The 27247-nt window shown below is 45.3% G+C and overlaps 1 protein-coding gene across 1 annotated transcript in view; it reads right to left on the bottom strand.

Moving 5' to 3' along the window:
• SLCO4C1 (solute carrier organic anion transporter family member 4C1) overlaps positions 1-16172 on the bottom strand; it is a 31550-nt gene extending 15378 nt beyond the window's left edge. Inside the window, exons 1-5 of the mRNA XM_033164600.1 lie at positions 15610-16172; positions 8965-9228; positions 1907-2104; positions 1245-1341; positions 627-748 (exon numbers count right to left, since the gene is read on the bottom strand). Of these exons, the coding sequence (XP_033020491.1) occupies positions 627-748; positions 1245-1341; positions 1907-2104; positions 8965-9228; positions 15610-15847 (919 nt within the window). The 5' untranslated portion in view covers positions 15848-16172. The remainder of the gene's footprint in view (positions 1-626; positions 749-1244; positions 1342-1906; positions 2105-8964; positions 9229-15609) is intronic.
• Between the last annotated feature and the right edge of the window lie 11075 nt (positions 16173-27247).

Consider the following 27247-nt stretch of genomic DNA (forward strand, 5'->3'; position numbering starts at 1 on the left):
ACAGCTGTACCTGGCACTAGAGAACAGAAATCACATGGAAATAAGCTGCTGTTCTTAATGTTTGACAAATTAACTTCACAAAGCTCCACATCTGGGACCATTTGGAGTCAACCAATGTGTGTGTGCGCGCACACGCGCACATGCGCGCTACTTTCAGTACTTCAGTAATATTACTTGTCAGATAAGCCTAGGGGAAAGCAACACAGCATGAGCTAGCACAATGGGACTTCTTTGTCCTCCTCTCCACCTTCAGCCCACAAAGGACTGCCACATCTACTCTGGAGGATAAGGGGATATTCTGGAGCAGATTTGAGGGGACAAGGCATTGGAAGGCAGAAGGAAAAACTTGTTGCACTAGTGGAATTTCTCATGTGCAAGTGGACAGACGTAACTGTTATCTCTCCGTTGATGGCTATGAGGGCTAAAACAAGAAACGCAAATGACTCTCAAGCGTCTCACAAAATCCAGGCCACCATAAAACAGGAACAGTGAAGCCATGTTTAGGCCAAGGCAGGGTATATATTCCAAGCCCCTTTCATACTAGAACCTTAGAGCTTCCAACTAGATATTCGAGGCCCTAACCACTCAGGATGGCACTTCTCTCCTGCTTCAGAAAATGTGTTTACCTGGCAAATGCTTTGGGAAATATGAAAACGGTGCTACCAAAAGGCACGTAGAGAAACTGCATGCAACAAACGCTACCCACCAAGCTCCAACCCAACGTGGATCTTCTGGAGTGATGTCATGTCTAGAAAGATAGTAATTTAGCAAACACAGTTTTAATACAGACATGATTAGCTGAGTCACTTTCCAGTACATTCCGCCAGGCTGTTCTGCAAGATAAGTTATACACCCCTGGCTTATTCATCACATACTGAGCCCTTTATGATCCAACATAATAACAATTATATAAACAATGGTACTGCTGCCTCACCAGCTGGGGAAATTACTATCTTTTACAGTTCTGGTTCACTAACTAAGTTTTATTTTTCTACTTCATTGATCAAAAGCAAATAATCAGTAAGTTAACTAAAGAAAATGCTTCTTAACTCTGTGGCTGTTCTGACATCCTAATGCAAGCCCCCCAAGTCCAGTTCAACATCCAGTGGGTATATTTTTTATCTGTTTGGCATAAGGCTAAAATGCAAAGTTTAGTAACATTGCTGTTGGGGAGGGCGGGTGATGGAGTTCTAGGGTAACACTATGGAAGTAAAAGGGAAAAAGAAGAGGGGGAACCTCCTTGCCTTGGGTGACGATTGAAATCAACATAAATGTTAAGCAGCTGTCCTCCTAATACATAACCGATAGCTGGACCCATCAACGACATGGCATAACCAATTCCTGCAGAGTAGAAAGATAATAGTTTGCATTGCAAGGATCCAAAATGCATTTAGCCTAGATGCCAAAACAGGTTGATCACTTTTAGATTCCACAGAAGCCCACTGAAAGCGTGCAGAGTAAATATGCAGGAGGCTGGAGCTGATCCCAGGGGCGAGCCCCACATATATTCAACTTATTTACTTTTATCCCTTATGACATTTACACACCATCTTTCCTCCAAGGAGCTCAAGGAGACGTACCTGGTTCTCCCTCCTCCCCATTTTATCCTCGCAAAAGGGGCGTCTAAATGAGTTTCATGGCCAAGTGAGGATTTGAATCCAGGTCCTAGTCCAGCATTCTAACCACTATGCCATTTATTTGTTTTTTAGCGTGTGTTCAACCTCTTGCAGTTCTGCACACACTGGACTCCCATTGGACTCAGCAGGGCTTATGTGTCTTGTAGGCATGTATACAATTGTAAGTAAACAAACAGAAGGCACAAGAGATACTATGGACATTCTTCCAAATACTGATGGATAATCAATATAAATGGACATTTCTTGAAATAAATTTCAGCTAAGCTTACCTATGTAGACGGAAGACTTGTGCTTGGGGACGCTATCGTCGATGAAAGCTGTTCCCAGTGTGTAAAGAGGAGTCCCACCTGCTCCCATTATCAGCTGTCCCAGAAGGAAAACATAGAAGTAGTTGGAGAGTTCAGACTTTTTTAATCCAGGCTTGCATGTGGCATTCTTAATTGCAGCCAGGTTTACTGGGCAGATATCTGGAAGTGACAGTTTGTTACATCGGTGAAATTTATTTGCTTTCAGGTGAATTATCATAGGTTTTTGATTGTCCAAGGTACCACTGAACCCAACAATTGGTGCACAATGCTGAAGAAGTTATAAAGCAGCTGTTAATCTGACATGGGGAGAAGATACAGGCTGTTCAAGATAAGAACTTTCAATGGTTGTTTCAAAAAAATCTTGGGTAGCCCATGTGAGGACTACAACTCCCATCAACCCTGATGATTGGCTATGCTGGCTCGGGCTGATGGGAATTGTAAGCCAGCAATATCTGGAGGGCATCGTGTTGGATAGCCCTGGAACAGAGGGTGACACTGGAAGCGAGTGAGAATGAATCACAACGACGAAATGTTAAATGTTAAAATGAAACTACCTTTCAACTTCTATGCTTCGCCCTCCTGCAATTTATATAATATCGCCATTAGAGATAATAGCACCATTGCAGAGTGGTGGGTAAGGATTACTAAAATAATATCTTATGTACTTTGAACACCTTCTCACACACACAAAAAGTGCTATATGGATAGATGCTGCTATTGTTATTATTAGATACAATTATATAGTGCATTTTTATCCATCATCATAAATAACACGACATACATGTATGAAATACCTTTCACAGAGCTGCAAAATATTCACTGTGCATAATGTCAGCACTGCTCCGTGAAGATCACTGACTTTTCTTGTGGGGATATTTTAACTTTGCTCAATTGAAAGAGTATTGATATAGCTTGGATATTCATATCACATAACCAGTGCAGGTAAGATTACATTTTTTATTGACCCAATGTGTATGGAAATATGGAAGGCAAGCTTTCAGATGGTACCAAGTTCTTCCTTGGAGAAGGGTCATAGCTCAGTGGCAGGACATCTGCTTTGCATGCAGAATGTCCCAGGTTGCAATCTTCCTGCTCGGAATCATGGACAGCCATTGGCAGTCATTGTAGACAATACTGAACTAGCTGGACCAGCACTCTGCAGAAGGAAGCTTCCAACGTTCCTATGTTTTTCAAAGAATTATTATGGGTGCACATTAGTAGCATAGCAAGTGGAATCTGCAACAAAATTTTGCTGTGTATCCTCCTATCTAAAATTAAAAAATTTCAGTCCAGCTATTCCCTCTAAGCAGGGCATCCCGTTTTGTCATGTCATTCTATGGCTATTGATCTTGCTCAGTCTTTATTGAGCTGCTGCTTTTTTAGAGAGGGGGGGGACTTATAAAGTTCTTTTTTCCCTGCATTCTTTCAGGATCCCTCAAGGCTGCTGCTGCTTCCCTCTTGTTTCATAATGGCCCGTTTTTTCTACAGTCCTGGTGGTGTTCGCCATTAGCGTTCACTGTCGAAAGGAGGTATAATAATAAATGCCACTAGAGGGAGCTCCCATTTAATTAATCTGAATTATGAGAATCACTGTCTATCAAAACAGTGTTCACCTGAAGAAATGTAGGGTTTTTAAAAAGAGAGGGGGAGAATACATAATTGCTTTGGACATCTAATTTTTTTTTTTCAAATGAAGTCACAAACTGCTGGTATCATTCATTATGTTTATTCCAATCCAAATAACTTTATTGTACTAGCCATTGGCCATGACAAATCTGAATCAAAGATGGTGACAGCAGTCACGAAATTAGAAGACGCCTGCTTCTTGGGAGAAAAGCAATGACAAACCTAGATAGCATCTTAAAAAGCAAAGACATCACCTTGCCAACAAAGGTCCGTATAGTTAAAGCTATGGTTTTCCCAGTAGTAATGTACGGAAGTGAGAGCTGGACCATCAAGAAGGCTGATCGCCGAAGAATTGATGCTTTTGAATTATGGTGCTGGAGGAGACTCTTGAGAGTCCCATGGACTGCAAAAAGATCAAACCTATCCATTCTCAAAGAAATCAGCCCTGAGAGCTCACTAGAAGGACAGATCCTGAAGTTGAGGCTCCAGTACTTTGGCCACCTCATGAGAAGAGAAGACTCCCTAGAAAAGACCCTGATGTTGGGAAAGATGGAGGGCACGAGGAGAAGGGGACGACAGAGGATGAGATGGTTGGACAGTGTTCTCGAAGCTACTAACATGAGTTTGGCCAAACTGCGAGAGGCAGTGAAGGATAGGCGTGCCTGGCGTGCTCTGGTCCATGGGGTCATGAAGAGTCGGACACGACTGAACGACTGAACAACAACAACAAAACTAGCCATTGGCCATGACAAATCTGAATCAAAAATAAATACAAACAAGAGGGGTGTCACGCCACAAATATTTAGATTTCTGCGTCTCCCTTACAGTTCATTGCTATATTGTCCGGGGTCTTTTTCTGATCTTTTTGGCCGCCAAAGCAAAAAAGAGTGACTTTGTGAGTCATTGAAGTGTTTACATTGCTAAAAATGTATGCCACTGCATCTCAGAAAGTATATTATGGTGCTGAAACAAGGTGCAAGAGGAAGTCTCTATGAGGAAAGGTTACACTGTTCTTTTGGGGGGGGGTAGTTTGGAGAAAATCTAAGTGGGAAAATGATAACGATGTATATCATTTTGCACGGTATGGAGAAAATGTAAAGCAAGTTTTTCTCCATCTCTCATGATACTAGGAGTCATGGCCGTCCAATGAAGTTGGATGCTGGAAGATTCAGAATCGGGACAAAGGCCCATCTAGTTCTGCATCCTGTTCTCAAAGTGGTTAGCCAGATGCCTATGGGAAGCCCACAAAGGGGTTGTGAGTGCAACAGCACTCTCCCCAAGAGGTAGTGATGGGCACCATCTTGGAAGGCTTTTAAAAGGGAATAGAAAAATTCATGGAGGATAAGGCTATTTGCATCTGCTGACCACAATGGCTGCGGTCTACCTCCACTGCTAGATATTTAGTTGATAGTGCAGTCATCTGCCTCTGAGTTGCAGAGAATCCCGCCTGTGACATCCACTCTTTGTGCTCAGGTCCAGCATGCTTACAGGCTTCCGGCTGGCATCTGCTTGGCCATGGTGAGAACAGGATGATGAACGAGATCAGCCTTAGTCTGATCTAGCAGAGCTCTCCTTGTGTCCTCAGTGAGGTTGTCATGAAGAGTGCCTGAATTCCAACCCTGCTCTGCTAACCTCAACTGTGTGGCAATTTATCCTCCTTAGAAACCTTGCCAGTTTGAATGTATAATGGGGGAAAGCGAGTCTGTGTCATCCCATATCGGTGAAGATGAAATGTGCTTGACCACTGGGCTAAAAGATGATGCCTCAAATAGACGTATTAATTTGACTCTTCCCCATCTGAAAGTCTACTAAAGCCTTGTTCTACTGCACTTCATTTACTTTGTTTGGGGCGGCAGGTGACTGAAATGTATGAAACCCTATTGATACGTATGAAACCCTATTGATGTCTAGCCTACCATACCATCTGCCTGGCACTAGCTGAGGAGCCATAACAAATGTATGCTGTGTACACACTACACCTTTAAAGCACACTTGAAGCACATCGTTTCCCTCAAAGAATTGTGGGCACTGTGGTTTGTTAAGGGTTGTTGGGAATTGAAACTCCGCGAGGGGTAAACTGCACTTACCATAACTCTTTGAGGGAAAGAATGTGTTTTGAATATGATTTAAAGGTATGGTTGTGTACACAGCCTATAGACCAGAATCTTGAATGCCAGCCATTAGATGTAGTATTTATAATTTCTTTTAGTTCAGTTCAAGTATTTTTCCCCACACTCTTCAGCCAACAAGCCTCTCAGTGGGGTAACCTGTTCTGAAAGTCAACGTGGCCTCCTTCCAAGCAGCCCGTTGACTGCAGAGCTGTGTTTGCAATGCTCTCTGTCAGGCACCTATTCAAAGACGTTGGATCCTTCCCTACTAGGCAACCTTTCCCAGCACTCATTAACTCCACTTATGATAAAGAGTAATGGGATTATGTTTTCTTCTGCCAGATTCTCACAGAATAAGAAGATTACAGAATTTCACGACAATCCACTTGTAAAAAGAACCAACAAGAAAATAAAGGAGAGCTAAAGGGGAGCGGCGGGAAGCCCCCTTATGGAGACCACTTATTTCACAAACAATCTTTCATTGCAGCTGTGGGAGATTAACTGTCATTTACATCGAATAGCTTTGGTTTGCTGGTAGGCAGCCAAAACTGAACTGCAAGAAGTGAGATGCTTAGGTCTCTGAACTGCAAGAAGTGAGATGCTTAGATTGAAGTGGCCTGCTCTAACCATTTGGGTTCCCTCCCCCCCCTGTTATGGGATAGAGAGGCTCCATAGCACTGGTTAATATGGCAGTGCTAATAATGCAATGCAATGGTACCATTATGCCATTCATATGTTATAACACTGGGAGCATCTTAAAACATAAGATTAAGAATTAAGTGAGACACCTTTTGTGTCAGGGCTAGCCTTAGGCAAAATTAAGAATGCTGCCACACGCATTCACACCACCTGAGGTGGCCTGGGGAGTAAAGGGAGGTGGGTGCCAGTGGTGGCATTCAGGTGGGTTGGTGGACAGGGGTCAAATGGCTCCACCACCAGTGGATGGATCTGCCACTTGAGGCAACAGGTGGACCATCCCTGCTTTGTGTTGTCTTCTGCTCTTCATGTAGAAACTCACTACAAGTCAGCTAATGGTAGAATACCCTTTTTATTTTTGATGAGGCTTGGAAGCCCTCACAGACTAGGTATTTAACTTCTTCACCCAGACATTACCTCTCTGAGCTGGCCTTCTGGGTCATAGCTGTTTCCCTTAAAGGTTAAAAAGAAAAGAAAAGTGGTCTCTTAAAGGACCACCATGCTAGATATTTAGGTGATAATGCATACATTACATACACCCTTAAGAATCAGAAATACATAAAAGGGTATCAAACTTCTAATAATAATAAAAAAATTCAGCAAGTTCAAACAATGCGTGCAACACACTTAAAAAACAAATCTGCACCCATTTCTGGCATTTATTCCCTTCCAGCAGCTCTCCCTAGTCTGGGCTGCAAATTGGGTCCTCCCTCAAAGAGGGCACTTGTTGCGGTGAGACCTGGCAACCAAACCCTGTGTTGTGGGTGGGAATATCTGGACAAGCCACAACACCCTATTGGTAGGTCCCTCGATGCTGGGAGCAACCTGACAAATGGGACACAAGAGAAAGGACACCAAGGGACCTATTTAAGCCTATGCACGTGCACCTAAGCTTCCTCTTTGGGCTACTGAATTGTATTTAGGGCTTGTGCTTGACCTTGCTATGCCGTCGTGTGTCACCTGTCGTTGGGACAGGGGCACGGCAGGAATTTTCCCCACTTGGCTGACTGGCTGTTGCCACTTGGGTTTCACCTGCTGCATAGCAAATCGTCACAACTTGTAAGGTTGTGGATAGGCTCTGGTTCAAGTGATAGGGGTGGCAGAAAGGTCTGGCCACTCCTATGCGAAGGGTATTCTGGTAAAGAAATCCAGGGACTCAATGGTTTGATCAACCCTGAGAGGGGTTGTGCCCGTGCCCGAGTCCGGAGGACATCAGGGTGGCAGACTGGCGTTCCTGCCTTCAGCTGTCCCTGGTGTTCACCCTTGGCTGACCTGTGAGAGAGCTCTGGGTCAGCGCTGCCTGCAAGGGTCCAGGGAGCTAGTCAAATCAGAGCCTATGCAACCATTCACTTGATTGTAATCAATAAAGTTGTGGCCTAAATTCTGCCAAAAACCAAAGCAAATATCTGAGTCATATGTGAATTTATTTAGGGGGTGGTTAAAAGGTCTAAACACGCAAATTGCTTTAGTTTTAAAAGCGGGTTTGATGAAAGGAAAAAGCCAACAGGAGAGAGAGAGAGAGAGAGAGAGAGAGAGAGAGAGATTTAAGAGGAACAAGGAAAAGAAAGGAGAAAGCCACTAAGAAAAAAACCAGACAGGTAGACAATTCAAGGGAACTCTAAGTAATATAATAGGAGCAGATGGAGTTCAATGGAGTTAGACAAAGGTGCACATTCAGAGTCTCTCAGGCCTGTCTCCGGTTACAAAGTCCTGGGATGCAGACTCCCTGGCAAGAGAGCCTGTGGTTAATAAATACTGCTGTGCGAGAGGAGGAAACAGTGGAGTGGGTGTCATGTGTGCTCTCAACCCTGCTGTCATGCCCTCACCATTCCCACCGCGTGCCAAATTATAATCTGTTTACTTCATCATGAATAACTCAGAGTAGAAATCAGTCCAAATCTCCAGAGCCTCACCCCTTCTTCTGCATAGCCCCACCCTAGGTTCACATTATTTATTATGGTACATCATGCTATGTATTGATGTATCAATCTATTCAAATATTGCTATATCCTAAAAACAACAAAAACAACAAAGCAGTTCATGACTATGATACTGATATACACAGTATTTCATCTAAATTGCCTGCATAAAGCTAGGCAGCATAGAAAAATTATCAGCAGGCATCTAAAGGTTGAAACAGAAGGCACCTGCTGAATCTCTACTGACAGAGCATTCAATGGGTCTTATTTTATGAGCATGGCGGAATCCATCTATTGGCTTTTACATAGAGGTAAATTGCACACTAAGCAAAACAAGAAAACCCCATAGATAAATGTTGTCAATCTCAGGTATAAAAAGAGGGGGTAGGAAACTGTTCAAAATCCAAGGTGCAGCTTCTGAAAATCGTTTGAAAACCAGAACACTCACTTCCGAGTTTCGATTGTTCGGGAGCCAATTTGTTCACAAGCCAAGGATTTTGAGATCCAAGGTATGACTGTATACAAAATGTATAAATTCAACTTGTGTTTAGATAGATAGATAGATGATAGAGACAGAGATAGAGATACACACACACACACACACACACACACACACACACACGAACTTCAAAATAACAATGAAAGAAACATTTAAAACATAAGAACTTACCATCTGCTTTTTCCCCATATATATATGGTCCCGCAATAAAATGTGGCAAGCAAAAAACAAGTGCTCCTAGTGCTATCAAGAAAGATGCGAAGGCCAGCCATCTTGGTTTGTGCCCTCTTTCTCCATAGAAGGATATAAAAAGGCAGAGCACACAGAAGGAAATGTCATAGCCAGAGGAGATTATACCGGTGAGGGAGCTGTTCAAATCATAACGCTTCTCAATGGTGGAAATGCTCACGTTTACCAGTCCGTTTACCAAAATGCCTAAAAGAAAAGAGACATAAAATCAGATAGTCGAAAGATAACATTGATTTTTTATAATGATAGCACCTTTCTACATAGGCTCCCTTGTCTCGCAGACGATGACAACAACAACAACAACAACAACAACAACAACATGGGCTGGGTAACTTTCTGTTCGTTGTACGTCAGTATTGTTCCCCCAAAGTATTTTATTATTGTGAAATTGGTACAACGATTTGAGCCAAAATATACACAGTGAAGTAGTTGGAGCTGGGGTATGCGTGTGTGTTATTTATCGATTCATCATTTCAGACTCTGCTTAGAAGTGTGAATGATTAAACAGTATATAAATGCCAGGAAGAAGAAGAAACAAATCAAGAGAAATTGTTTTTGTTAAGCACTGCCATTCACTACAATAGGGAACATTCACCCATATTAGTTGCCACCGATGCATTTTCGATGCGGCACTTGACAGTGCCACCACCTCTTCCCTCCTCTTCCCTCCACCTTTGCCTGCCGCTGCTGCTTCCTGCAGTGGCAGGCACAAGCTCCTGGAGGTGCTTTGGCACAACTCTTTTACGTTTGCCAAAGCCCCTTCCAGGAAGGTGCCTAAAAAGGTAGTGGCGAGGCAAAAGTGTAAACAGGCAAAGGTGCGAGGGGGGGGAGGGAGCGGGTGGGCAGGCAAGCAGCAGTGGTGGCACGATGGGGGGTGGGGATGAGGTGCATGGTGCGTTCTGGTACCTTTTTCCATAGAAGTAAAGCACTGGTTGCCGCTAATATGTGGCGTGGGTTTATGGTATTCTGACTATTGCCAGAGTCAGAGAAAAATGAAGTAGACTACATTTCAACTCGTTTTCAGCACCTTTAACAACAACACAAACCCCAGTATTTCCAGTTAAGGCTTGGAGAGGCCCCAGTCTGAAATGCTGGACAGCAGCTGCCGGTCACTGCAGACAGTTATTAAGCCCAATGGTCTGAGTCAATTTCCTATGAGCCAGCATGGTGTAGTGGTTAAGAGCGGTGGACTCGTAATCTGGTGAACCGGGTTCGCTTCCCCGCTCCTCTACATGTAGCTGCTGGGCTAGTCACACTTCTTTGAAGTCTCTCAGCCCCACTCACCTCACAGAGTGTTTGTTGTGGGGGAGGAAGGGAAAGGAGAATGTTAGCCGCTTTGAAACTCCTTAAGGGGAGTGAAAGGTGGGATATCAAGTCCAAATTCCTCCTCCTCCTCCTCCTCTATGAAAGCTGCCTATTGTAAATTTTGCCATTTGCTGTGGTTGTCACTTTAAGAGTTGCGTACACCCCGTATATTTAAAGCACATCACAAACACACACCAAGAAAAAAATATTGGGAGCTGTGATTTCTTTAAAAGTCCTGGGACATATAGCTCTGTGAGGGGTAAACTATTATTTAAATGTATGGTATGTACACAGAACTGCCGTCACAAATGCTGCTCTGAACTGTCCAACACCTTGGTGGATTTAAAGAAAGTTTGGACTATGACTACAAACCTTGCAAGCAAGAACTCTCAAATTTTCTCTTTGGCCTCAGAGGGAGGATTTCATTATTCATATGTTAAACAAATTACTAGTGCAGTTAGTTCTTCATGGGCAACTACTCTATTGTTTTGTATAAGCAGGGTTCCCACTAAAGAACAATTAATAATCTTAAAAATTAGCAAGTTTTATCCCCTCCTAAGCCCCATAAGACCAACATGCTTTCATACCATCTGTTCTGGAATGCAGTACAGTGGTACCTCAGGTTACAAACGCTTAGGTTACAAACTCTGCTAACCCAGAAGTAGTATCTCGGGTTGCAAACTCTGCCCCAGGATGAGAACAGAAATCACACGCCAGCGGCACAGCGGCAGCAGGAGGCCCCATTAGCGAAAGCATGCCTCCCTCAGGTTAAGAACGGTTTTGGGTTAAGAAGGAACTTCCGGAACAAATTAAGTTCATAACCCGAGGTACCACTGTACTGCAATGTCAGTCCAATAGCATGGAAGTTTTCTCAAAAGTCAAATTGAGCTCCTAATTAATTATATTACTTTTAAATGATTTTTTTTTTAAGATATATGAATATAACCATCTAACTTTGAGCCCAAAAGATCCCAAAGACTGATCTGTAATACAACTCAGTTAAGCAGCTCTAGTATTGCAACTTTTCAGGTCAGCCTCATTCTGGTTATGCAGCTGCCCAGTTCTAAATTGTCCCTTTTGAAGTTAGAGATGTAGAATTGCAAATGAATTGCAATCTCTAAAAACTGCTTAGGCCAATAGGCAGAACTTGTTTTTCAGGCCCTCTGCCCACTGATGTGACACATCATGCCTTGTAGAAAGTCTTTGGCTATGTATGATTCCTGAAGGAACAAAAACGTGCCTATGTGTTGTTCGCTTTCCTAACATTTAGTCTAATGTGTGGGACAAAGCTCATTCACACCCACAACAAAGAGAGGCAAGATTTGGGTTCAGCGCCCTTAAAAGCAGGAAAGAAGGTGGGAGGGACAGGGTTAAGAAACAAACCCATCCCTCACCACAACCTCAACTCAATATGAGAGAAGGATAGGTAAAGGTAAAGGGACCTCTGACCATTAGGTCCAGTCATGTCTGACTCTGGGGTTGCGGCACTCATCTCGTGTTAATGGCTGAGGGAGCCAGCATACAGCTTCTGGGTCATGTGGCCAGCATGACAAAGCCGCTTCTGGAGAACCAGAGCAGCACACGGAAACGCTGTTTACCTTCCCACGGGAGCAGGGCCGTCTCGTCCATTTGGGCTGGTGGCGCGGTACACCAGGGCGCCGGGCCCCCAGGGGCGCCCCCATGAGCCCACCGGCATACCAGGCACCCCCTCCCCAACCCAACCCCACGGGCGGGTGGGCAGCCGGGTGGGCGGCCGGGTGCTTGCGCCGCCAGAGCTCTCCCCCAGATGCCCCAGACGCATAGGGGCGCCGGAAGGATCAAGCCCACCGGCATACCGGCCGCCCCCCTCCCCAACCCGCCCCTGCCCCCAAGGGCAGGCTGTCAGCCGGGTGCTCGCATGCCAGCGGCACAGCCGCTGCCGCCCATGCTGGTCCCGGGCGGGCTGTGAGCCGGCCGCCCTCGTCTCCCGTCCTGGGAGCACTGGAAGGGCTGCAGAGCCCCGCGCCACTCCAGCACCACGCCCCTCACCCCCTGCTCGCCCACCCCCCCCTCCCGAGGGGCGGCAAGTGCGAGAGGGAGGCAGCGGAGAGGCGGTACGCGGGGGGCACCGGAGGGATCACTGCGCCACGGCGGCCAATCTCTTTAAGACGGCTCTGCACGGGAGCAGTACCTATTTATCTACTTGCACTTTGACGTGCTTTCGAACTGCTAGGTGGGCAGGAGCTGGGACTGAGCAACGGGAGCTCACCCCATCACGGGGATTCGAACCGCCAACCTTCTGATCAGCAAGCCCTAGGCTCTGTGGTTTAACCCACAGCACCACCCGCGTCCCTGAGAGAAGGATGGGAGACTCCAATTCGCTTCTACTTCAAGTAACACAAGGTCCCATCATCTCTGGCGTGGGTGACACTGCCTTATGGCTCCATCCCACACTGTTTCTGCCATGTCTTGCTTATAGGAAATTGTGTGTAACAGACTGATGGAAGGAACTTTATCTTCAATCAATCCACCTCATGTGATTTTCTGCATACAAATGTTACCAGAGCAATATGGGACAGAGCCACAAGGAAGTGTAACAAAGCTGCCATTGTAACGTAAGAACTGTCCTTGTGAAATTCGATCTCTTAGCAAGAGACAGTCAGTTGCTGGTGTGTACTCAATATCGCATTACTGCCACATTGGAAGACTAATAAAAATGGCCAGTCATATCTGTAAACATAGTGAGGATTCAAATCCAAAGTTGTGGCTATAAAACTAGGGAGGTGGTTCTGCTGAACCCAATAGCTTCAAGTATCCCTGAGCACAGAGAATCAATCGTCCTCCTGCACCTTGAACCAGCAGGTTATTCCAGGACTTGGCAGGTGAAGGTTGCGCCTACAAAAAGTACTTTCATCTCCACAACTGTGAAAGGACACCAGAGCACTTCCTGAACTGTTAGCCAAATTAACACATAGCACCCGAGGGTGGTAACAGTCTGGCGTCATCAGCAGGCTTGGCATGGGCCTCAGGAAGACATGGTGGCACCAACACCTGTGTGACACCCACTGCTACTGGAAGAATCTCCCTCCAGTGGGTGTATGGGTGATGCCAGAACGGGGGACAGGGGACAAGCAGCTCACCCCCCCAACACTTGCCCTCCCATTGCTGCACTCCTATTAAATTATACTGTACTGTTGTTTTACTTTATGTTAAACTTATGGGACACAACTTGCCCACCTAAAAATATGCTTTGCCATTTATGTGCCCCCTCCCCCCCCCAAAAAAAAAATTCCTGGTGCCACCATTGAGTGTGCGGGTTGCATCTTCCACTGTGTTGTGTTTGTGTCTTTTCCCCAGGCAGTGGGAGCTGTCTTGTTTTTTCTCCTTCACACTAAACTAGGCAAGCGAGTGGAAGTTGAAAGGATTGGCCCTCCGCCCAGCCTCCCACAGGGTGTTAGTAAAGAGATAGTTGGTTCTCTGGTTGGTAGGGAAGTAGGTGGTGGTGGTGGTAAGGAGAAGTTATGGCCTTCTCACTAAGAGCTGTGTCCCACAGATTTCTAGTATATTTCACATGAAGAGGTATATTCTCAGATAAAGGTCTTTTTTTTTCATTTTGTTAGTTTTAAATAGGCATGCTTTTGGACTGCAGCCTCATTTTATTTTACAGTTCACGGATGTTAAAGGATGGATTGCTGGTTAGAGTGTTGAACCAGGACCTGGGAGATCCAGGTTCAAATCCCCACTTAGCCATTAACCGAACGGGGTAACTTTTCACCAGTCATGATCTCTCGGCTTAAACTACCTTGCGGGGTGCTGTGAGGACAAATGGTGAGGGGAGAGAATGATGTACAGTGCCATGAGTTAATTGGAGGAAAGGTGGGACAGATATGAAACAAATACATAAAGATAATGCACACATTGCCAGCCATACATTTCACAGAATCAGAGAATTGTAGAGTTTGGAAGGGACTCTGAGGTTCATCTAGTCCAACCCTCTGCAATGCAGGAATATACAGCCATCCCATGAGGGGATCAAACTTGCCATCTTGGCATTTTCAGCACCTTGCTCTAACCAACCAAGCTATCCAGGATGAGAGTAACAGAGAGCTCCACCACTGGGGCTAACCAACTGCCCTCCAGACGTGGTTGGACACACTTCTCATCATCCCTGACAAAAGCCAGTGTGGAGTATTGGTTAAAGTGTCAGACCAGGGGCTGCGAGACCACGTACCTCACTGGATGACCTTGAGCCAATTGCTGCCTCTCCGCCTAACCTACCCCACAGGGCTGTTGTGCGGATTAAATGAGATGGGAGGGAGAAACCCATTTGCCACCTCTGGCTCCTTGGAGAAAAAAAGGTGAGGTATATATGCAATTAAATAAATAATAATAATAAAATTAATGGTCCTGTGATGTCAGGGTTGGTAGGAGCTGAGAGCCCAGTAACATCTGGGTTGTTTAGTTGATTAGAGTCTGGTGGTGATAAAGCCAAAGTTGAAGGTTCAATTCCAATATGGGACGGTTGCCTATTCCTGCATTGCAGGGGTTTGGGTTAGATGATCCTCAGCGTCTCTTCCAACTCTACACATCTAGGTTGGCCACTGCTGGCATAGGTCACACTAAGCATACCAGAAGGACCAGTGGCCTGATTCAGCTAGGCTTTGTGGTGCCCCAAAACCCTGAACCAGTGATGTGCATATAATTATAGAATCATCAAGTTGGAAGGGACCCCAAAAGTCATCTAGTGAATTTTAGTCCAATCACGTGCATTGCCAAAATCTTGCCCACGGTGAAATACGAGAAATCCCTTTAATGCACAACCTTGAAGGGTGATTTGGGGTGGGGCAGGGGTGCCAACTTAAATATGGGGGGCAGGTAAACCCCACCCCGCATCATGGATCCCAAGACATGGTGCACACATACCATTTGAATGGCAATGCCCATCAATAAATATTTGAGGGGGCTGGGTCCCCCAAGGAGTTGGCTCCTATGTTTGGGGAGGTGGCGGGGTATAGGTGGAGGAGGAACTTTTAGTTTCACCAGACCATGGAATTGTACAGTTCGAAGAGACCATGGGGGCTCGAACCCTGAGATAAAGAGTTTCAATCTCTACCAACTGAGCTATCCCAGGCATTTGATCTGAATCCTCTCTCTCTCCCCCCCCCCCCGCCCTACTTGCCCCTTTCTTTTCCATCCACTTGACCTCGCGCGCCTTGGAAACCTTGCGGGGGGAAATCTCCGTCTCCTGGGAGGGGGCGGCCCTCTGCCTTCTTTTCTCCTCACCTTGGAAGACGGAGAGGAGACTGTAGAAGAGCAAGTAGCCCTTGGGGTTGTTGCAGACTTGCAGCGCGGCGGGAGCGAACCTGCCGATGCCGCAGAGGTTCTCGTCCGGGTCCAAACTGCACGACTTGCCCAACGCCGGATGGCCGAGGCGGCCTGGGGAGAGCGCCGCCCGCTTGTGCTCGGCGCCATCCGGGCTGGAAGGCTCGAAAGCCGGGTTGTCCACGCCATCTTCCTTCATGGCACGCAGCCCAGGAAGGACCTGAAGCACCTGCCACCGACTTCCCCACCCACCACCGTCTCCGGAGACTCGAGGCCGGCTCCTAGCAGCAGCCTCGGCGGTTCCAAGATCAGAGAGCGCGCGGAGAATAATGGCAAGAGAACACAGGCGGTGTGGCAAGGAGACCGTCCCGGTTTAAGGAACCGGGAGGAGCTGCAGAAACCCGAGGATGAAACTCCCCGGGAGGTGGGGACCTCTTGGGGAGAGATGGCGAGCGAGCGTGGCTCTGCTGGAATGACCAGTTTTGTGTGTGCGCGCGTTTCCCCCGCTCACATGGCCAAGGCGACGGTTTTGCTCGTTCGGCTCAACTACGCGTGAGGAAAAGGCGCGCAGGGAGCAGGCAAAAGGCCACAAATAAGAACAACAGAACCACTTTTTTTCCTGATGGACGTCCCTCTCTGTCTGTCTCTCTCTCACACACACACACACACACACTCACACTGCCTTCCAATAGTTTCAGATTCTTCAAGGGATAAAAGAAATAAAGAACAGGGGACCTGTAGGTGTCACCAACGTCCACGCTAAATGTTGCGTCGCTTAAGGTGTTTTTGTTTTCCTTTAGAGCTGCCACTCAGCTCTCCCCAGATTTATTTTCTCATGAAACACAAACACAGCCCTTGCCATGTTGCCACATTAATCCCTAAGATGGTGAAGCGCGTGTGAAAATGTTGCAAACGGGTATGCGAGTGTAGGCACGCCTAAGAAATATTCGTTTATTTAGCACCTATGGAATCGATGGGCCAGGTGAAAACGTAATCCAGCTTTTTAAATGAATAAATAAAGCTGCCACAAATGGGTTTAAAAAAGAAGAAGTTAACTATTGCAGGAGGATGAGCCCTTTCTAAGGAGGAAGATTTGGAATGTCGCAAGGCAGCCTGCTTGGTGACAGTTAAGAGTGGCAGTTGGTCAGGAACGCCATGGCAACCAGGCTGATTTGGACCAGGAGTGAGCCTGGGGGCATATTCTATGCTTGAAACGCAGTGAGGTTGTTTCCCTGAACCTGCTGCATTTCAAGTCGCTTTCTTACCTTGTTCAACACACCAGAGAGACGGCAGGGATGTCTTCATCTGGTTGCCCAATACTTGATTTGTTTCCTTAGTGCCATTTGTGCACGTGCTGTCATCTGCGCATGCGCAACAGCTGCCTGAAATGTACGCACCTCGGCTCAACAGCTTCTTTGAGGGAAAGTACCCGAGTATTTCTCAAGAAGCCACAGGATATACATGGATTGTGGCTAACGCCATGTGCATACAGCTGTAGACGCCAGCGGTGGGAGCACAATGGAGCCAGAGTAAACAGTAATGTGCACACAGCCCAAGGCATGACATATGGGGAGCCTTTGGCGCTCAGGTGTTGCTGAACTGCAAGTGCCATCATCCCCTGGCATTGGCCATGTCTGCTAGGGCTGATAGGAGTTGTAGTTCAGAAACATCTGGAGGGTCAGAGGTTCTCGACTGCTGCAATCCACATTCCTTCTGACTATGATCATGAGATATCAATGTTATATCACCTCTAACTTTTGGGAAGAAAGGGAGTCCAGGTTTACAATACACTGATTTCACGTGGAATTACTGGCAGAAGCAAGGAATACTGAAGCTTGCTATGCTTTAATAAGCATCTCTCTCTCTCTCTCTCTCTCTCTCCCCCCCCCCTTGTTATCAGGTGTGTTGGATACCCACTTTGATCTAAGTGTTGGCAAGACTCAAATTTTAAACAAATTGTATCTGATCCTTCAAGTTACTAGCTCAGCTGGTAGAGCATGAGACTTAATCTCAGGTGGGTTCGAGCCCCACATTGAGCAAAAGACTCCTCCATTGCAGGGGGTTGGACTAGATGACCCTCTTGGTCCCTTCCAACTCTACAATTCTATGTTTCTGAACATGGAAAATAGGCCTAATTTGCTTGTATCACTGGTGTATGCTAACAAAGTCTCTTGTGGGGTTTTTTTTCCTGTCTTTTGCTGTTGGTTGTTGACTTTAAGTATTATATATTGTATTTTTAATGGTGTTGTGCTTGTAAGCCTCCCAGAGGATATTTGTTGATTGGCAGCTGTTAATTTGTGGCCCACTGTGACCCTTCTTCGGTTGCTTGTTAAACTGGAAAATTAAATCGCCCACTTAGAAATGACAGACAGGTATGATCACAGTTAATGTTTAACTTCCTATTGTTAGATCAGGAAGGGACAAGCTCTTCAGATAGGTTATCACCTCTCAACCCAGTTATATAGACACCCTGAGTTTGATAAGACAGGAAAACGGCTTTTTTTAGTCTTTGCTTTCATTTTAATCATTAAATACTCATGCAAGTGGTTGCTTTCTGCCATAACAACCAGGAATGTTTTAAATCTGAAGACAGAATTTCTTTCCAATATAAGAACTCTCCTCAGGACCTCCATCCTTCTCCTCTTCTCTATCACTCTCTGTCGCTGAAGAGGAGCCCACCTACTACATCAAATGCAAAACTCACAGAAATATGAAGAAGAAGAAGAAGAAGAAGAAGAAGAAGAAGAAGAAGAAGAAGAAGAAGAAGAAGAGTTTGGATTTGATATCCTGCTTTATCACTACCCGAAGGAGTCTCAAAGTGGCTAACATTCTCCTTTCCCTTCCTCCCCCACAACAAACACTCTGTGAGGTGAGTGGGGCTGAGAGACTTCAAAGAAGTGTGACTAGCCCAAGGTCACCCAGCAGCTGCATGTGGAGGAGCAGAGACGCGAACATGGTTCACCAGATTATGAGTCTACCGCTCTTAACCACTACACCACACTGGCTCTCCAAATATTGCACACACTCTCACTGACAGGTCAACCCCCACCCCGAACTCTCTTTCCTCTTCTCCTATATTCTGCTTTCAAGCCCAATCACACGCCTCTTTCGCTGTGTGATGTGCTCTCTTTCTCCTGTTCTAGCAATCTCCCCTTCTTTTCCTAAAGCAAGTGCTTCAAGTCAATGTCCATTTTCTTTCTGAGAACACCTTCACCCATTCAGCCACAGGTCCCCCTCTCCTTCCTGTCAACATCTCTGTCGCCCCCCAATCTTTCCCTGGGCAATTTCATAGCATCCTCTCTCCATGGATGCTGATAGTTTCACTCCTTTGAAACGTAGCCTGTTTGGTCATGTATCGCTTATCGTAGAATCAAAGAAACATGGAATTGTAGAGTTGGAAGGGACGCCAAGGGTCATCTAGTCCAACCCCCTGTAATGCAGGGACCTTTTGCCCAATGTGGGGCTTGAATTTACAGTCTTGAGATTAAGTGTCTCATGCTCTACCAACTGAGCTACTTGTTATGAATGTCTGTGTTAACTGATTCTGTCTTACATCATTTAAATAAATATGCTGATTCACTTTTATTACAGTAAATTGCTTGAATTATTAATTGGTGGTATTCTTTGACTTCATGAATCTTTAAACTTTCTGTTCCTGGACCTGCCCTGGTCTCAGTGTCATAAGATCCTAAAATGGGTGTCATACGTTTACATATGAGAACTGCAGGCTTGCATGCAAACTACACATATAACCTTTTATTAATTGGAAGCATGGGAACTGAATATATAATATATATGTATGTATGCAGGGCTGGATTTAGGTTTGATGAGGCCCTAAGCTACCGAAGGTAATGGGGCCTTTTATATGTCCAGCTGTCCTTTGTCAACAACAAATTGTCACTGGTTTTTTGTTGTTGCTGCTGGTGCTGTTGAATATATGCTATATGGTAATTTATGGACCTAATAGGGTGGCGCTGTGGTCTAAACCACAGAGCCTAGGGCTTGCTGATCAGTTCAGCAGTTCGAATCCCCACGACAGGGTGAGCTCCTGTTCTTCGGTCCCTGCTCCTGCCAACCTAGCAGTTTGAAAGCATGTCAGAGTGCAAGTAGATAAATAGGTGCCGCTCTGGCGGAAAGGTAAATGGTGTTTCTGTGCACTGCTCTGGTTTACCAGTCATGCTGGCCACATGACCTAGAAGCTGTCTGCGGACAAAACGCCGGCTCCCTCGGCCAGTAAAGCAAGATGAGTGCCGCAACCCCAGAGTCGTCCACGACTAAACTTAACTGTTTAACCTAGGTATCTAAAGCCATTTGCATATAACAAAATATGTATTTTATCAAAGTAATTGTTGAACTGAAATACAATTAAGAAGAAGTATATTAATAGTGATTTTTTGGGGGGGCCAAGAGAGTGGGGCCCTAACTTATAGCTTGTTTAGCTTATACGTAAATCTGGCACTGTATAATATATGTTTGGTTTTGGCACCTGCAAACACATACACATATATGTAGGAAGGGCTGGGGAAGGTAGTAGGTAGGTGAGGGTTGTTTTCCCTTCTCTGTCCAGCCCTCTTCAGCTGTCTCTTGTTCACCCATCTCCATCTGCATAAAATAGGACTAGTTCCTCTGCTGCCCAGTCCCATTCCACAGCCTGGCGAAAGAGAAAGGGAGGCTGGGAAGGAAGAGAATGGGTTGGTTAGGACAGTGTTAACTCATCCCCCACTTTGGCCATCCATGGCTCCTGAAATGTCATGTGATAAGTCAGGACTGTATGTACCAGGTTTTTCCTCAGAAGCTGTGGCTTTACCTGTCCTGCACCTGAGGCAATATGACACGTGCCTAACCCTTCCCCAAAAGCCAGATTCGTGTGGCTTAGTGGGCCTATTTTGGCCTGCAGGTTGAAGGCTTCCCTCTGCTGATTAGGTATATCATAGCTGTCCTCCATGATTATGGATTGGTCCAATCTTGTATAAAAGTGATCTCAGGATTGAAGAACGCATCACATGGAAATATGTGTGACAAACACCTGACATTTCATTTCTGTCAGAGAAAAGCAGCATCAGGAGGGGTGTGTTTGGTGTTTTGTTTTGTTTTGTTTTGCTTGCTTGGGTGATCTCTTGGGATCCCTTCCAATTCTTGATTCTGAGGGATATTGAAACTGAAATTATCCATGCAGGTCTGGCCCAAGTACATCATTTATTCAAGACACATTGTTTGCCAAATGTTTGGCCAAACAAAGCGAGTTCTCCATCATGGAGACCACGTGTTGTGGAAGGGTTAACAAGACAACTCCCTTGTTGCTGGGCAGGTTAGTTTGGATGGCCACGGTTGTGACTGAGCTCCTCTTGTTGTTGGGGAGATGTTGATGCTGCGAGTTGATGATTGACAGCCATAGCCCTTTAAATTCTCTGCACGCAGCATGGAGCTTTCTCTTTCTCTGCGTGCAACGGATCTCCCACCCGCCCACCCTGTTTTCAGGGCCTTTGTGGTTTGACCTTGCTATGCCTGTCATGGGGTCGCCTGCTTTGGGGCAGGGGCCTGGTAGGAATTTTGTCCATTTGGCGGATTGGCTGGTGCCATTTGGTTTTTGCCTACTGCGTAGCAAATCGTCACAACTTGTAAGGTGAGGCATTGGTTAAAATTGGTTGGTGGAGGGGTAAGGAATCGGCTGTGCCTGCGCCTCAAAATGCTGCTGCTGCAAGGGTATTCTGCTAAAGGAATCCAGGGGCTCAACATGCCTTTGTCCGTGCCCCTGGCAAGGGGCTAGGGCCACGCAAGAGCCCCTGGGAGCATTTGGGGAGAGTCGTAGTGTCTGACCCCCCAGCTCCTATTCTCTCCCCCCAATAAAGTGTTTACCCTTACTGACTTCACTGGCTAGCGAGTATCAGTTCTGTCCCAGGGCAGGGGACAGATAGTCGGAACCAATGCCTAAGCAACCACTCACATTGGTTGTATTTAAATAAAGTTGTGGCCAAAATAATGCCAAAAACCTTAAACTTAAATTGCTGTGTGAAGTGTGATTTTATTTGGAGGGTGTCCTGGGACCTTGACATGCAAGGGCTGCCACTGAAACTGAATTTTGGCTGGTGGTTTGATTGTTCCGGTAAGGTGCCTCCCTCCCCGTTAAGGAATGTTGTGATTCAAATGCCTGCAATCCGGGGAGAGGCTCAAGAGAGACACAGAGAACTCAGTTCTGCAAGAACCTGGTGCCAGCTGCTTCCCTGAAGGTCTGATGTTGGAGCAGAAGGGCTTTTCTCTGTGTGTGTGGGGGGGGGGTGTTTAATGCTGTAAATAAACACCACTTTTGCAAAATGCCAATATGGCTCCTGTGACCTTTTCCAATGGAAACCAAACCCAGGTAAGCACTGTTAAGAGAATCGAGGTGTGCACAGTGCTATTTTCTAGAAAAAATAGGTGCCGGAGCTCACCATGAACTTCTCTCTTGTTCTCTTAGAATGGCAATGGCACCCACCTGAGAGGTGCCAGAGCAGAGCTTCTGTGAGGGGGAAAAAACAACCCTGGATATGCATAACTTACCCAGACCCTGCAATCATCATCTTTATGTGCCACCTCCATGAGAGGTCCGGGCCTTTGCTGCAGTGGCTCCCTGTTTGAGGAATGCTCTCTCCAGGGAAGTTCACATGGCAAAAATGTTTCTCTTTTACCCTGAGATCTACAGAGGAAGGTTGATATGCAAATTGAATAAATAACAACCACAACAATACATGCACAGAAGACGAGGTGAATGCCCTACTCTAATGGATGAGAGTAAACATTTAACCTTATTTCTGTTGTTGTTGTTGTTGTTGTTTTAATCTACCAGCCAAGAATGTTGTAAGGAGCAATTCTCTGCATGCATGTTTTGAACTTTGCTTTATTATCTCTGCTCCTAATCTTAAAAGCACTTTGTTATGGTTCATCCTCAGATCAGTACATGACTCCTCCAGGTGCTCAGAATCGATGAGACACCCATGGTGATAAATATGCCTGCTAAATAGTGTTATGCTCCACCAAAAAAAAGTATATAAACAGTTAGTGCTCATCCACACTTCAGCTTGTCTCATGCCTAGAAACCATGGGTCCAAGCAGTTTTCCATTTGACCCACTCCTTTCCCTGCTCTTTAATGCTAAATCAGAGCAACCGTCAATCTGGAGAAAACCTGAAATGCCACTTGTGCCAACTGAGCACTAAAGAGCAGTTTTCCCTGGGAGAAAGCAGCAGGGCAAGAGGAAGTGTGGATAAGCCCTTAGAAACCAGGATCCAACATTTTGATAGCAATACGCTACAAAAACAGGTACTGCCTACCTTAAAAGAAAAAGAAAGCTAGCAGATTTCATATTTCTCAGCTGCATAGTTTTGTGCACCCAACATATGTAATAATTGATACCGGAAATTATAAATAAATTCAGTTAGAAACTGAACTATTGACCCCAGCTGTTGGCCCTCATCCAGCTAAAATACTCAGGAAATCCAAAGAACATTTTCTCAGTGGTAAATCCCACTGAATTCATCAAGTGGAAGGAACTGCTGAAGTGGTCAAACCAGTTTCTTTGCTTCAGTAATGGGCCTAGCCAAGTCTGTTAGGCACCCATTTCTATTTCTAGAGCTGCTCAAGTACATATGCATTGCCATAGGAACAGCTGGCTGGTTAGGCTCTTTCAGGAGGGAGTAGGCCTGCTTCACACACACACACACACCAACCAGCTGGAAGCTACATAGTCTTGTAGGTAGGAAAACAATTGCCCAGGAACTAGCCTTTTGTTTTAGTCCTGTTAGGAGCTGGCAGTTTCCCAGGGAGTCTGGAGTTGGAAGCTAGAAAGACCCAGAGAGGTGTAAGCTGCTGTCTGTGCTGAGTCCAAAGCTATGGCTTTGGTGACAGCAACCCCACCCCTGGAAGCTTAATGGGGAAGCATGATCTTAATGGGGAAGAGAGCGCAAAATATGGTCTGAAGCTCAACATCAAAAAAAATAAGATCATGGCCACTGGTCCCATCACCTCCTGGCAAATAGAAGGGGAAGAAATGGAGGCAGTGAGAGATTTCACTTTCTTGGGTTCCATGATCACTGCAGATGGTGACAGCAGTCACGAAATTAGAAGACACCTGCTTCTTGGGAGAAAAGCAATGACAAACTTAGACAGCATCTTAAAAAGCAAAGACATCACCTTGCCGACAAAGGTCCGTATAGTTAAAGCTATGGTTTTCCCAGTAGTGATGTACGGAAGTGAGAGCTGGACCATAAAGAAGGCTGATCGCCGTAGAATTGATGCTTTTGAATTATGGTGCTGGAGGAGACTCTTGAGAGTCCCATGGACTGCAAGAAGATCAAACCTATCCATTCTCAAAGAAATCAGCCCTGAGTGCTCACTAGAAGGACAGATCCTGAAGTTGAGGCTCCAGTACTTTGGCCACCTCATGAGAAGAGAAGACTCCCTAGAAAAGACCCTGATGTTGGGAAAGATGGAGGGCACAAGGAGAAGGGGACGACAGAGGATGAGATGGTTGGACAGTGTTCTCGAAGCTACTAACATGAGTTTGGCCAAACTGCGAGAGGCAGTGAAGGATAGGCGTGCCTGGCGTGCTCTGGTCCATGGGGTCACGAAGAGTCGGACACGACTGAACGACTGAACAACAAAATGATCTTCCAGAGGGCTAATTCTGTGAGTCCTGTGCCTATACATTTGTGTAAATAAAGCCATATGTGTTAAAGACGCCGTTGTTAATCTGATGGCCACTTTAAACAGTAAGATCCATTAAATGAGGTGAATATTAGGAGTGCAGATTCAATCAGTGGTGCTAAAAACCTAAGCACACTTAACTAGGTGAGTAAACTCCCAAGTGAACACAGTGGGACTTACTTCCAAGAAAACTTCCATGGGGTTGCATTACACAGGGTATATAAGATCCAGTAAATGAAACAGTTAAAGTTGTCCTTAAGTTATTCCTCCCCGCACTTTTAGGCATTTTTCCAAGCACAGGTTTATGCCAATGTTTGAATGGTGCAACTCATAACTCTTCATCAATAATACTGACTGCACCTGCTTTTCTGCAAACGAATGCCTCCTCCTCCTCCCTGCTTTTTCCCATTCTCCGCCTGCTTTCTTCTCTCCTCCTTTTAGCACTCTTGCATGCATTCTCTTTCTTCCTACCGCCGTCTCTGCCTTTTCTATCATCTCCATAGTTCCCATACAGATCTAACAAGAGAGATAAAAAGAGTAAAGGCACACATATCTTGAATTTGTGTTTCAATAAACTTATTTCTCTCTCTCTCTCTCTCTCTCTCTCTCTCACACACACACACACACACACACACACACACACACACTGGGTGGGCAGCTCAGAGTCAAAGGGGTGGGGAGAAAAAAGAGGGAAAGCAGATAAAGTGGGGGAGAGAAAAGAACACACCACTCACATCTATCCTGACCACAGCTAGCTGGCAGGGCTTCAGATGTGGAAATTGCTTCTCCATCAGCTCTCCCAACCACCATTACCATAAGATTGTTCTTGCCGTTTTTTGGTGCAAAGATGTAATATAACTGTGGAAATTCCAACCAGTACCAAACAAGTCAGTGCAGGCGGGGGGGGGGGGGACTTAGCAAATGGAAAGTAAAATTAACTAGAGGATGTTTTAAAACAGCATTACATCTGCCAGTACAAATAATTCTGCAAAGCTGCTGTGTTGAAAGAGGGTGAGAGGAGGAAACAGAAAAAAAATTATTTCACAGGTCAGTCTGATACAGAAATAGAGCCAGGGAATTTTCCTGGAATTTATATTACTTTTGAAGGACAGAGGACAGCACAAATGATCACTCAAACGTTTTAACATGTCACTGAGAGGTGACAAGAAGTTATAATATCTAGGAATATTTATTGGGTCTGAAATGAAGCACACAAACATTCTTTATAGCAAACCATTCCAAGGTCTGGTGTACACACACACACACACACACACACGTGTCCAAAGGCTAGTAGATATTGTATAGCGGCAGCACCCATGGAAACTTAATGGGGAAGCACAATCTGTTGGAGTGTTAATTATGTGAGTCCTATGTTCAATATATATGTGCCTGTACGTATGTGTAAAGAAATACATGCATAAATAAAATCACATATGTTAAAGAGACCACTGTCTTTAGTAACTTTCATTCCAAGGAAACCAAACCCTGGATGAATGCTGGGACCCCTGAAGTCTCTTGCCACTCAGACATTGGCTTGTGTGTAACAATATAATGGAACAAGATAGTATACCAAATGTGCAGTGCAGGTATAGGTACATTTACTCAGAATGTCTGCTTTCAGCGGGACCTGCTCTAGTAAGCATGCTTACAATTGCAGCCTTAAGTTCCATTCCATTAAGCATGTCGTAGTTTTGACAAGTGATATCTGCTGCATCAAAATGGAGGCCAAAAGTTAGGCAGGCGATGCATCCCAGCTGAAAACAGTGGGGCTTAAGGACACATAAGCTTCGTGGCGGATTATGGCACGACAAATTTGCTGCTATCTTTAAAGAGTTGAAGAAAATATGTTTCCCCTTCAGTCAACTCTACTTGAACATTCTTTCACAAATGAGAGGGTTATTTGCTTAGTATGTTCAAGCAATCAAAAAGTTCATCTGCAACTCTAATACATGTTTAATAAGGTCAATGTAGTTCAACGACTTTTTAACAGCCATGCTGCTGGGACCATGTAGGTGTTTTAGAGGGATTTTCCCCATATTGCTTATTTTGTGACTAAAAAGTGTTACTCAACTTTACAGCATTTTTCTGGCCAAAAACAGCTCGGGGAGTTTTTTCCCAGCAAATGCTGAGTTACTGCACAGCTCATTTGAGGGCAGTAGCCACAGTTTCAACATCTGATGCTGGCCGACATGCAGTTAGTTAGCAGTCTGCTTCAGGTAAGTTGGTTTCCTCTGTGGTGGCTTGCATTAAAACAACTTGTCACAGAGAGATTACTCAAATGTGGCTGGCTCAGAAAAGTCTCTTTCTCTGTGCAATCAACTTCCTAATAGCTGCTTCTGCAGACTCAGTATATGCATCTCACAAAATGGACCCCAACTTCTCCATTTTAAAGAGTTGCCTGTGGATTTGTAGCACATTCCATCCTTTTCTGTGTGGACAGTATGGGCTCATGGACACTTCTATTTGTCTTGCGATTTCTAGGTACGGAAAAACCCTCTTGTTTACTGTTGAATTGTAACAAGCATCAATCCAAGGAAAACCCAATTGGCATTTGTTCTGATTCAGAAGTAAACAGTGGGTTTTCCCATGCTTAGAAATTACAGGACACGTGGAATAAAATACAGCACAAAAAGAGCTATGGATGAGCCCTGTCTTATGCCGATTGTTCACTTAACATGCCCATTGGTGTGGAAGAAAAGGGTAGGTTATATAGGTTTGTAAACTGCAATCTGTTTAGCGATAGAGAGCCTGTTCCTCTTAACACAGAAGTAGCCATTGCTGGCTATTTCTGTGTAACAGATGCATAACAGGCAGAAATTCATCAGGCATTGTAATGGAGGAAAGCTGTACCCGTGAAACATGCCACACTGCCTCTTCTGCCAATCTCACAGCTATTGAAGGGATATCATATTTATCGAGAA

Source organism: Lacerta agilis, chromosome 11 (genome assembly GCF_009819535.1).
Source record: "Lacerta agilis isolate rLacAgi1 chromosome 11, rLacAgi1.pri, whole genome shotgun sequence".
NCBI classification, from domain to species: Eukaryota; Metazoa; Chordata; class Lepidosauria; order Squamata; family Lacertidae; genus Lacerta; species Lacerta agilis.